We start from the raw sequence: 13,850 nt of genomic DNA on the forward strand, positions 1-13,850 counted from the left end.
TCATATTAAAAAATTAGAAATATATATAAATATGACCTATAATTATAGAATAAATTATTTAACTATAGTTATAAATTAACTTGATGTAAATGACAGCTCATCATCTGCACTACAAATTGGTCCTTCATGTTGGTGGACGTCCAGGCAAGGGGGCTGTAGAATAATACAACACTTTGTGCTCACAATTACACATATTAAAGCCCCCATTCAACTTCCTCCTTGTGGAGGGGGGCAGGGTATTTATATTATTCATTATACTCTATAGAGACAACTTAATTCGTCTAAAACGTAACCAAGGCACTAATTTTTATGCAATTTCATATATTAATTATACTTTTAATAGTTGTCGTATTTAATATTTTTTACATGCATTTTTTAAACAAGTAATAAAATATCTTTACGAATCAGGTCACTCAGACGCAATGTGCCAAATTTTATTTCGCAAATTTGATGATAAATGCATATATAATTGTATAGTTGGACTATTTCATTGTAAAAAATAAAGTAAAAAGTGGAAATAAAAATTAAAATGTAACATTAATGATGAAATTACCGATCACAATCCCAGGCTCTTTAATCGCTGACAATTTAGAATATAAGTATGTTTGCATTTCCCTGCTTCCTCCACTTCTAATCTCTTTTAAACAATGTACTCAGTTCCATTTCAGTTTGTTTGCTCACTTTCTTCACAAACTCTGTTTACTTACGAGTAAATAACCTTCTATTCTATTTTATTTCTCCATATTATTATTTTTGAAATATCAAAATTAATGTTTTCCTTATGATTGATACAATCTGGGATCAAAAAATTTTGTTTGTAATAAGTTTGTGATAAGCCCAAGACAGTAAAAGTTTATGATATAATGAATAGCAAAATGCTAAGCAACAACCTCGCTTTAATAAATATTCTACTTGGTTTTATGTTAACTACACTGAAACAGTAATTAAGTTTGAAAGAGTAATTCTGAGGAGAACCCTAAGATTCTCCCGTATGCGAGAATGGTATTTGGCGAAGAATGAAAAATGGTGAACTTTTTGGGCTCTATAAGGAATGTAGCATCTCCACGTACATAAGGATACAGAGGCTTAAATGGCTTGGTCATGTAATGAGGATGAGCGAAGAAAGAGTGGCTCATGAACTGTACAGTTACGTTCCGGATGGTGTGCGGCACTGTGGTAGGCCGAAGGGCCGATGGAGGGATGCTGTGAGGCGGGATCTGCGACAATTTAGGATCCTAGTTACCCTTACAGAAGATAGAGAAAGATGGTTGGCGGCTGTTGATCAGACCAAGGTCAGCTTCATAAAACAAAAATCAGCAATGAATGTATTTAAAAAGTAATAAATAATTGGTAACAATAACGTAATCTTGCATTACGATCATCCTAATCTCCTAATGTTGAAAGTATTCTTATAATTATAGGTAGATAGTCCGGATGGTGGTCAATAAAGGTACCAACTTAAGTCAATAAAGAAAAAACTATTTATTGTTAACCAACGTTTCGCCACACTTTGCAGGGCTTCGTCAGGGCAGTCTGATTGAAACTAGGATGGCAACTGAGTTCATTTCATCATTCATCATCAATGAACAATTCAGTTGTTATCATTGTTTCAATCAGACAGCCTGAATTGTTCATTGATGATGAATGATGAACTGAATTCAGTTGTCATCCTTGTTTCAATCAGACAACCCTGACGAAGCCCTGCAAAATGGGGTGAAACGTTGGTTAACAATAAATAGTTTTTTCTTTATTGACTTAAGTTGGTACCTTTATTGACCACCATCCGGACTATCTACCTACAATTATAAGAATATAGTTAGTTTTTTTTTATTATAATTAGTTATCTTTTTCAATATAATTTTTATTATTTACAAATTTTAATGTTTAAAAAGTTGTTTATATTGTACAACATTTAAAATCATTTTCTTTTAATCCCTCTTCTAATTTATTTTTTAGCTTACTTTTTAAAGGCATATTTGGTTATTTGTACTGCCTTATTGCATATTTGAGAATTTCTGGTAGCATAGTTTTTATTTTTTAATGCATATTTAAGTTTTTAATGCCTCTGGTCGTTATATTCAGTAATCCCCGATTACGATAAACCGGGCTGGTTATTTAGGAAAAAGTGAACTTGAAATATTTCATGAACTTTAGCTATATTTGATGTATTTATGATCATAATTATATATTAATTTGAATCTTTCAACATTTCCTTCCAGAAAAAGAGAACTAGATTATTGTTGTGGCGTAGGAAGAAGTCCCGAGGGCAATAATTTATCTGGGGTACTTCTGAATTTTGCATTTCTCAAATTTAATAAATTTATAACTAACTTTATTCTTTTAAGGAAAATTATTTATTTAATAAATAAATACTCTCCTTTTTATTTTGTTTATTTTTTATTATGTGTCCTTTCCCAATCTTTGGGATTAACTTTTACTTAGTGTCCTTGATAATTATATCTGCACCACTAATATTTTGTAATATTTATAATTATTCTTACATTTATAAGGAATTATAAGGAAACAATCTGTTTACACTATTTGCACTATCTCTCAACCTGTTATGTACTGTAATTTATAGCTTTACAAATAAATCCAATGCAATAAACCGAAATTCACTTAATAATAAACTGGTATTTTTTCAAGCAAGCACAATATCTAAAATCAAATTAAAATATATATACATAAAAAAAACGAACAAATTAAAAATATTATAGTTTTTGCTATATAAAAGGTAGTGAAAAATGTAAAATTAATTATTTTTCATTAATATAGGACCTTAAAAATTTATTTATACAGTATATTGTAGGTCTGAAATGATAAATGGAACTAAGACTTTTAAGAGATCGTAACAATGAAAAAATCGTCAATAAATGATAATATTAGGAAAACAATGGAGTAATAAGAATCATGGGAAATTGGAGTGAAGAGGTAGAAACTACAGACAGGTACTTAAACAAATGACCACTGAGTTATCACTACGGCAGCATAACTGAAAAGCAATGGGTTCAATAGTTCTACTCAATTAGCTCAAAATGAGAACCACTGCACTGAGAACCAACTGAATCCAAAGGTTTTCAAAAGTATTTCCTAATCTCTGTTTTTCTTTACTTTAAATATCAAACTCATATAAAAGTAAAAACTTCAAGATTTTATTATAAAATAAAATGTTTATTTCCAGATTTGAATATACTTCTTATAAACTAGGAAGCAATAGCCTAAGGGTAAGTACTTCATCTCCAGCGTTTAATAAGCTTAATGTCTAATTATTCCTTTAATTAGGAGATATGAAGTAAATCAGGAAGAGGAATGGGGGGTTTGAAATAAACAATGACGCATGCAGAGAAGAGTTTGGATGAATCAACAATTTTGTTGATTCATTTGACAATATTGAGGGGAAGAAAGGAAAACCAAACAGATCCAAATAATTTGGTAAGAAGGAGGCAAAGGATGGGTAGAATATTCTAGGAAATGTTTGTGTCGTCCAATCCAATCAAGAGTGACAGGTTTAAGCCTCACTGGTAACAAAAACGAACATGTCTTAATACAGGGATCTGTGTCCATCTAGAACCATGAATAAACTCATCGCCTACAACATTCAGCGCATCAACTGGATTGCTAAATCAAATCATGTTAAACCATAACAATATTTATCTCTTCTGTTTTTCAGGAACAAAAATATTTAGAAACAACTGTCATGTGGTCAAAGGTCGCAGTTTTTTCATAACAGTTGTGTGTTTCATTATCTTAGAAATAGAAAACACCTTAAAATTAATTCATCTTGGAAAAAAAAAATCCACGAGATGAAAAAAACAAGTCTCGCACAAAGGTCTAGGTGTGTGGACCCAGCTCAAAAACGTCATACGAAATTTAAATTGCATATTTAAGTCGTGTATATGCCTGAAGTGAGGCAGTAACTCTTTCTGACTGTTTATAGAATCGATTTTTCTCATTTCTACGATTTTCTCAAAAACGGTTCAAACGATTTCGATCAAACTCGGTATTATTATGAAAAATCATTTGTTCTTTAATATGAGCTAGGTGTTACCCTCATTTAAATAGTTTGACAGGACATAAATGCCGAATTTTCGAAACGGCTTTCACTAAAGTGCATTTAGTTTTATTTGTTTGAATTATTTAACTATTTCACATTTTTACTAGTAGTTAAAAATGGAGCAATATCAACAATGAAAGGAATTGATAATTAACTTAAGGAGATATGAAGAAATGTATATTTTGCAAGTTGAAAACACATTTCCGTAAATAATAGCAGTACTGCATACAGATGGAAAGCTAACAAATTTAGAAAAAAAATAATATTTAACAAAGAAAATCATTTAAGGTGATGGAGAATGTCGAAATGCATTAATAAAAGATCTGTTTTAACACAATTTAGTTTGTAGACTGGTATTAATTGTAAAAGAATACTGTGGAAATGTTATCTTTCTATTATATTATATCATATAAAAATATGTAATTTATATATGTCCAGTCACGGATTGATCAGTATGTTGTGTAAATGTGGCAACCCGATGTATTTGGGCAGCATGATTGAATAAATTTCTTTCTCTTATATTTGGCGGGCACATGCCTAGTTTAACTATTTGATATCGTAATGCCATTTTTATTAAATAATTATTCTTTAAATTTCACATAACCCATACGAGACCAATTGCACACTGTGTTTGCAATGCATTTCCGAGCTAAAAAGACCGACTGCACGCCGTGTGTACAATGATCATAAATTGCAATTATCAGTCAGTATGGGAGAAGTGGAACAGGCTGATTTAAAATTAAAATTATCCTAGAAGTGTGTACAAATAAAATTTGGTGTTGGATTACGTTTGGGCGATTGTTTCAAGTGTTATCATTCTGTACAACAAACGTAAGGGTCATCCTTGTAGGAAAATTAATTATTTTTCCTGCTTCTTAAAAATTAATGTTTATTTATGTTTCTTATCTTATTATTATTATTCTTTTATTTTTATTTATTTCATTTTCAGAAGCACGTACCTATGTGAAAGGATTTTTTTCGCTGATGAAGTTTTGTTAAAAAAAAATATAAATATGAATAAACTTTCTGATGTGTATTTACTTCGACTCATGAGGTTAGTTACAACTAGAGGTGGGTATTCGTCTGTTTGTGGACGCAGTTGGCCTCACTAAATTCATATTTTGATTCCATTAAAAAGTTTGTATCGATTGATAAATGATTTATCTTTTCCTTTACAAAGTAATAATATTTTCCTTATTAATGTATAAAAAATACTTGGCTAATATAAAGAAATATTACTGCTTTTGTTTATATTGATAAGTTTAAGTTTATTTATGAACTTTAGACTTTCTTGATACTGGTTATTATTGTTTAAATAAATAAATTTTACCCTATTTTAGTCTCAAAACATTTTTTAGTCCTTTATTAGTCCGACGTTTTGGCCAATTCGGCCATCCTCAAACCATATCATTAAAAAATCATTCCATAAATTACCCTAACTAGTCAATTGTTCACATTAAATTAAAAATTAAACTTTTTATCACACTGTTGTGATAAATTATAATAGAGAAGGTAGACTGTGACCATACACTACAAAACATTAGTATACACTACGATAATCAGACCAATTCGGACATACGGAATTAAGTCTTGGGTCTATACCAAACCTTCAAATTCCTCCCGCATCCAATCCTTACAATCCAAAATCCCACGTAAAATCCTTGACGCTCCTTATTACATTACAAGTTAACTCATTCACAAAGTCCTAAAACAGATACGCGTCTTTTCATTCCTTATTTTTAATTTTGGCCCTGGAGGCATTGGAACCCTGATCTAACCTAAACATTATTAAGAAACCACTGAAAGTAAATTAAAGTTTCAAAAGCATATGTTTCAACCGATATTGTTTCCAATGAAAATAGATTATTATGATTTTTGAAATTACAACGATCAAATATATAGAACTCTCATAAAGAGATGCAATCTAAAAATGGAATCTAAAAGTGGAATCTATAAACTCCACGCAATACCCGTTCAAGGCCTTCAGACTTATATGTCTGAACTGCACATCGAACCGCAGCCTTTGGTAGGTCTTTCCTTATCCGTTCCTCTTCCCTATGGAATTCTATTCCCTGCTTTATTCGTAGTTCTAATTCCCATCCAATCTTCAAATCCCATATCTTCGATTACCTTCTGTCCACCCAATTCCAGAAGAATAACAATTGAAAATTTCAAAAAAAATTTATATATTCAAGCATATTTATAATTATGTACCTTAGCAAAAAATGTACCTTTTCATTTGATCTGGCCCGAACCAGATATCACTCCTTCCATTATAAACTCCCTAACCACTCAAAACCCCTAGTTTCTAACCTTGCATCCTCTTCCATTCCTGACAATCCTCCGAAGCGACTGAAAAGAAGATGGCCACCAGACCTGCTAATGTAAAACGTCATTAGAGTGCTGCCAATGGGTAGGTTATCTACACGCCTGTAACACTCTAATTTAACCGAGAACAGGTTTACTGAATGTATTGTAATGTACAGTTGTAAATAGCAATACATAAATATTAAAAAAAAAAAGTGGAATCTAGAAATGGAATCTAAAAATCATTATCATAATAATATTCTGAAGAATTTAAGTATAAAAAACACTAATAACACAACGTAACAAAGAGGGTAATTAACCTTTTGGAATATATTAGTCGTAGCAAAAGCTTTAATCATAAGAGAAGTGATTTCTCAGTATAAATTTTACTTTAGTTAAAAATGAGTGACCTTTAGGGCACATATGAGGATATCTTCGCTCTTCACATATCGAATTTCCAATAATTCTGACTCCTAAATCCCTGAAGCATTGTGATTGCTTATAAATCTTACCTAATGAATGCCTCACAAAAAAACTTCTTGAGGGAATTCTCATTCTCCAAAACACATCCTCATCTTTTCCTTGTTAATTAAGGGTAATATACTGGAGTGTTAGTAAGGTTTGATATTAATTATTGTTGACTTAGAATAAATTAATCACTTTTTAATGATTATTTTTTATTATTTTATTATGTATATACTTCCACTTATACTTCCTTAATCATTCCTCAATATCAATACCATATTTTACTATCCATTGAAAAAAAATTAAGAAATAGTGAGAATGAAGACAAAGTCGGTCAAATGCCGAAGTGGGGCGTCCGAAAATGTATGACAGTTTTGTGTTTTAATTAGGATAACAGCTAATTTAAATTAAAGTCAATTGGTCATTCAGCATTTTAATTAGTTACACTATACATATACAGTTATGCCTTTTTTGTATAGCGAAAAGAATAAGAAACCATGCCAAAATGCAACAAAACGCCAAATAGTAAAATTTAACTGTTTTTATTATGTTTATTACTTTGATTTTGCATCGGCGTTATAGGTACCAAACCAAAATAATTCAAAAAAGATAGATTATTAAATTTTAATTGTATCTGAGTTATAGTTGAAGATTAAATGCAATAGCTAATTTCAATGTATGCTAACTGATCATTTAGTATTTAGTTACGTCATGTATTTAGTTCCGTCTTTTTGACATCGTGAATTCAACTACTTTAAAATGCAACAAAACCCAAAATTTACAGATACGACATTTTGAATTTGGAATCAACTATATGCTAGCAAAAAAAAAAAAAACTTCTGGCAGCCTTGGATAAATTATGCTTTCAAAATTTTCACAAAGGGTTTCAGTTTTTCAAGCAATTTTGGATGAAATTTGTTTATGGTTTGATATTTTAATAATTTTAGATAACTTATGTAATATTTAAAGCATATTTTTAACATAATTAGATCCAATTTAACTGCTCATACGTCACAAAGGGGTGCGACTAATTGACTATTAAGTCTGGGATAAGAAGGTTACAGGCGGGCTCATATTTTAGCAAATTTGGTCATATTCAAATGACGTTATTTTAGGTTTTCTTGTGTTGTTCCTACTTTTTAAGAAATAGAGCTCCGAATGAAAAATTTAATTTTTTTATCGCTTTCAAACAGCCGCCATTTTTTATTCCCCCTTAATATAACTTGATGAGGCAGACTCATCAATTTTGACTCGTAATTATACATAGTTTTCATCAAAGTAATAAAAAATTGGGGTGAGATAATTGCCTTTTTTTTTCTTCTTGGGCTCTTGTACTATTACCTCTTCCAGGATCCAATGAAGCCGTGCAAAGTGGAGCAGCGAAACGTCGGTTACTAAAAATAGATTTTCGGCTTTTTTTGTACTTATCTCGATGGTATATATACCAATATATATCAATATACTCCCGGAAAGCCAATAATTAAGGTAATAGAGAGTGACGAAAAACAATTGAAGTAATCAAGTATATAAAGTAGAAAGAGTTCCCATGGAAACATGTTCAATTTTTTTACTTCCACTAATCTATGTATATGTGGATATATAGTGAGGGGAATTATTTAATTTAAAGTGAATAATAAATAAATTGTTATTTTGTATCGAGTAAAGATTAATTATAGAAATCTAATATTAAGAAGTTTGCAAATTGCATTTATAACAACAGATAAAGTACGGCAGTCAAGAATCGACCTTGTTAAAGTAATTAGAATTTATTAATGAAAAAAATTTAAATTTAAATAAAAATATTTTAGTAATTTAAAAAAGATACAACTTTACACGATAACGTGAAGAAAATAAATCGTTACATGACACGTGGATATCCCATAAGGGAATTGAATCTAAGCTAACGAAATAATAAATAAAGTTATAAACAAGAAAAATATGTATGTAGGATGTTAATTAGTATGTGGTTGATTTTTTTTTTGTTTATGGGTTGTGGAACTATCTTTCATCAGACGAAGTGCAACAAATATGAAGTTACACAACCGCACGTAGGAATCTTGTACGGTTGTGTAACTTCATATATTGATATTTAATGAAAAACCACCTCCCAATTCTTCTTTACAACCCAACACAATCGCAGTCGAGCATTACTTCACGGGGCAGAAGGGCTATGTACCAACATCTTCTTTGTACTTTGAGCCTTCTTCTGATTTGTGCTGCATAGTAGCACTCTAATTCTCCTACTTAGTCATCATCAAAGCGACTAAGTTTTTCGGAATTGATTTTATGCCAATTTTTTTTCTTCTTTTTCTTGAGTAAAAGCTGGAAAGTAGAAGAATGAATGTTCTACTGTTTCGTCGACGGAATCACAAGTTGGGCTCATTAGTCTGTCCCTCAGTTTGAAGCGGGCTAAGTAGGCCCTGAAGCAACTAGGTCCTGTACGTAGTTGAGCGGGATAATAATCCCCGAGTTTCCGGGGTATCCATGTTCGTACATCGGGAATCATATGTTGGGTCTATCTTCTAGAAGATGAGGCATTCAGGCGTCTCTGCACATCTTTCAAGAGAGTGAATTTTCTATTCTCTTGTTAGTGTAGCCCAGTGAGCATCCGTCTCTTCTTATTTCCTTTGAATCCGCCTGGATACGAGAGAAATCCCGGAGAATAATGAGGTTGAAGACTAGAAGAGGTCCTGAATTTCAAATATCTAGGTGCCCATCTCAACGAAAGTGGCAACATTAATGAGGAAGTTTCTCAAAGAATCAGTGCAGCTGGAAGAATATTCAGTTAGCTTCGAAGGGGTTTCCTGGGTCAAAGGAAAGTGACGAGAAAAACTAAAATAATGATCTACAAATCGATGTTTCTCCCTATTCTTTCCTACTCTTCCGAATCGTGGACCCTCACCTTGAAACACAAGAGCCGGATCCAATCCATGGAGATACGGTACCTTAGTAAGGTGGAAGGAAGGATACGAAGAGATAGAGTACGGACTAACCTCGGAGTCAAGCCGATTGAGAGCATCCTAGAGGGACACAAGCTATGATGATTCGAACACCTTCTTTGGATGGATCAGGAAAGAACTGCTTATAAGACTCGCGTGGAAGGAAGATGGCCAAGAGGAAGACCACGCATTTTCTGGGAAGGGAGTGTAAAGGAGGCGTTCAGGAGAAGGGATATGGACTAGAGTAGGAGAAGGGAGATGGTCCAGACTCAGCAATATGTAACCCCACACTGCGCAAGCGGTAAGGGGATAAAATGATTATGAACCGCCTTCGTTCATTTGCCAAATGGTCTATCGGAGGTTTATCTGGGATGATGCACAAAGCATTGTAGGATACAATGCGAAAAGCTCGAGCGACACGCAGAACACTTCTTCGATACGCACCAATAGCTTTGCGGAAATATGACTGCACATGGCAGGGTTCCGCCCAGATCGTTGCTGCTTACCAAAGCATGGAACTGATTACATTAGCCAAAAGCTTCCTCTGATTCTTTCTTGGTCCTCCAATATTTGGCGTAATCCTAGCCGATGCATTAGTCACTTACAATGCTCTGGTGTTAACTTTATGTATGTGTTCATCAAACCGAAATCTGGCGTCTATCTGCACCCCGAGATATCCAATTGCGTGCGTGTTTTAAAACTAATTTATATGTTAAATGTGAATCACATATCGTTGCAATTTGAAGATGAACTGGTTTAGTTCGAAATGTACACTGTAATAAGATTTTAAGAAGTGAGAAGGGTTGATTTTTTTCATTAAAATAATAAAATTAGCACAGGCTATTATAACCCTCGAAAACTAATCAATAGAAATCAATTTTAAGTACAATAATTGTATAGAGAACATGACAGCTGAGTGGGCTGGGGCAAGGGTCATACGAAGCTTAGTTTAGGTTGTGGGTTTGAATCCAACCTGGGTTGGTCAAAATTTATTTCCCGGCTGCTGCTAGAAATGACTCTGGGGCTGTATAAAACTTGCTTATGAACATTATATTTATAAAATAGCACAGTAGTGTTCTTTTTATTCTAAAATTTTATTACGTTACTCCTCTCCTTGCTTTGTCTTGTGTGACTAATGTGGCACCAATTTTACAATCACTTCATTTTCAACAAACCTCTAAGGTACCAACACTAGAATCCTATTACTTAGATTTCCATGTTTTCCATAAGTAATGTAAAATCAGAATTTTTCCCGGCTAGTAAAATATTGATCTTTTGAGCTATTTGTCTGATATTTTGTGACGTATTGAAATTTAATGAATGTTGTATACAACAGTCACTATGTTTATAAATGGTTAGCATATTTTTAGGTTTTGAAAGTTGCTGGTCCATCGGCCGTCTGAAAGTGGAGGATGAAGGCAGCCGAAGAAGGGACCGCCCGGGAGATCCGGATGGAAGGGGGCGAACAGGTTCTTGGCCTAACCCCGGTCGAGAAGAAGTTCCTCCTCCTTGCCGAACGGGGAGACTGTGCAACTGTCAGGAAGTACGTAAGTTCTGGAGTATGGATACCAATAACAATGGTGTTTGTATGAAATATTGTATAATTGTGCGCTGATTTTATGAAGATGGTCTGGGTTGTGGTCAAGAAAGTTAAAAAAATAATATTAAAAATAGTTATTAGTAACCGACGTTCTGTACGACATTGCAGGGCTTCATCAGGGTTGAGTCCCTTTCTTTTCTTGACTGCCACTTGGCCTATCTTCCTACAATCATCACACACCGTCAAATTATAATCATCCAATTTACAAAAATATTAAAGGTAGGTTAAATAATACAAGAACATATAATATTATACCAACCAGGTATTAGGTAGATTTAATACTAGTGTTGATAAGTTAGTCTTGAAATATTAATTCAAATTTTCAATTAAAATAATTAATATTAAATAATATAGGGTAATTAATATAATATTTCAGACTTAAGTACAGTAGCCTGCGACTGTTTTTGAAATTATTGTGAGGCTGTGAATTGGAAATTATGATTATCCTTAACAATGGCTGTCCGAAACGTTGGAGGTGTAATATAAATTAATAAAGAGTATTAAGGCTTAATAGGTATAATTTATAATAATTAATAATTATTCTCTCCATGGTAATATTAATTTCTAATTATATCCTAAGCCCATTACATTACACAAACATGATATTATCTCATAATCAAATGGGACGTGCATCAATACCATGTCTTACTAGTTTCACTATATCAACATTAGCTATTTTTAGATACAATTTATTACATATAATAACATTAGCAATTTTCAGTAAGATTTTTTTTGTGGATTTTATTAAGCTTAATAAAGAAAATCTTAATCAGTATCTGGTACTTACAATTTATAAGTTGTAAAATACTGTAGAGAAATTTATTGTTGACTGAAAACAACCATAATAAAGGAAAGCCAATTTTCATTATCTCTCAGGATATATTAATCTTTCATATATTATGGATAAAATAATTATTCGTATAGAAAAATATTCAGAATTAATTTTTAAAAGTGAATAAAATTAAAAAACAAAATCGATTAATTTTAAATTTATATGACATAAGGGCGTTAAAATCTAGCAAATTGCACAAGTAGGACTCTAATAGATCAATCGATTTAGTGATATAATACAATATTTGTATTTTTTAAATATATTCAGACAACTTTTTACTGCCCTAAAATCTAGCAAATGTGTACATAATTGTTATCATTACATAGGGAAATAAATCAGTTTCTTAACGACTGTAAAACATTTAATTTGGTCAAAGTATGCATATCATTTTCCAGTTGATCTAGAAAACTGCAAATAAATAAAGTGAGAAAATTTTGTACTTATATTTACACAATTAAGTTTTTGGGGCGCTCAATCTGAATTATAAATGACTATAATAAATAACTTCTTTTTTATTTTTAAATTTTCAACCTACTTTATTTTATTCTTTTTTTTTTCTCCTATTTAATAGTCATTTAATTTTATTTTTTCATATCTATATTCACATAACCAATAGCACCAGTCTATAAAAAGAGGCTATTGGATTTTTTCTCATTTGCACCAGAGAGTGAATTTATTTGCAGTTAAATTCACTCTCTCCTGCAAGTGAGAAAATTTTCAATTTTTTATTAATACTCACACAATTAAGTTTTTGGGGTGTTCAATCCAAATATAAATAAAATCTTTTTTATTTTTAAATTTTCTTTAAATTTTTTTAAATTTTTATTATAAATTTATTAATTTATTTTTTTCTCCTATTTAATAATCATTTAATTTTCTTTTTTCAAATCTATATTCACATAATTAATAGCACTAGTCTATAAAAAGAGGCTATTGGAATTTTTCTCATTTTCCGAAAATAATTTTCTAGATAAATTTAGTACCTTTTGAATAACGATCTTTCTTTCATTTTGATGATAACAGTAGCGAAAGCAACGGGTCAAAAGTCACCAGAATTTATTTAAACAATAATAAATACATTTCCCTATATCTCGAATTTTTATTGGCCTAGTTGAGTCCGATTTGTTGCATTTGGTAATTTGTTAACGTCCTTTGGATGCCATTCAAATTTTAAGTTAATCGGTTACCCTTGGAGTACCCATGTACCCTTGGAACTATCAATTTTCATTATTTTTGGGCTACAGAACTGGTAATGACAGGTATTTGCAAAAAAGAAGGATGTTCATGACAGGAAAATTCTGTGTTCATTTTCGGATTTAGACGAAAAAAAGCATATGGATTAGCCAAAATTATTAAATATAATTTTCAATTGTAAGCCCTTGTTATGAATAAATTAAAATCAGAATTTCAAGGCTCATTATAAACTGGTTTTTGTTAATGAATACAGAGTTGTATTCGATTTTCAGCTTATTGGACCAGTACAAGGATCAACCAGAAATTCTGGACATCAATTGTGTGGACCCACTCAACAGATCTGCTCTTATAGCCGCTATAGAGAACGAAAACATGGATCTCATCAGAATCTTGCTCGAGTACAACATTCAAGTCAAGGTAAATACAAAAATTTTTTTTTTTTTTTTATTATTTATTTAT

At 31.6% G+C, this 13,850-nt stretch overlaps 1 protein-coding gene across 1 annotated transcript in view; it reads left to right on the forward strand.

Moving 5' to 3' along the window:
• Positions 1–13,850, forward strand: part of LOC106691731 (transient receptor potential protein) — a gene marked incomplete at its 3' end in the record, with an annotated part of 62,185 nt that overhangs the window by 17,766 nt on the left and 30,569 nt on the right. The window contains exons 2-3 of the mRNA XM_014437588.2: positions 11,136–11,308; positions 13,664–13,808. Of these exons, the coding sequence (XP_014293074.1) occupies positions 11,178–11,308; positions 13,664–13,808 (276 nt within the window). The remainder of the gene's footprint in view (positions 1–11,135; positions 11,309–13,663; positions 13,809–13,850) is intronic.

Source organism: Halyomorpha halys, unplaced genomic scaffold (genome assembly GCF_000696795.3).
Source record: "Halyomorpha halys isolate HHAL.00 unplaced genomic scaffold, Hhal_1.1 Scaffold2846.1, whole genome shotgun sequence".
In the NCBI taxonomy this organism is placed as follows: domain Eukaryota; kingdom Metazoa; phylum Arthropoda; class Insecta; order Hemiptera; family Pentatomidae; genus Halyomorpha; species Halyomorpha halys.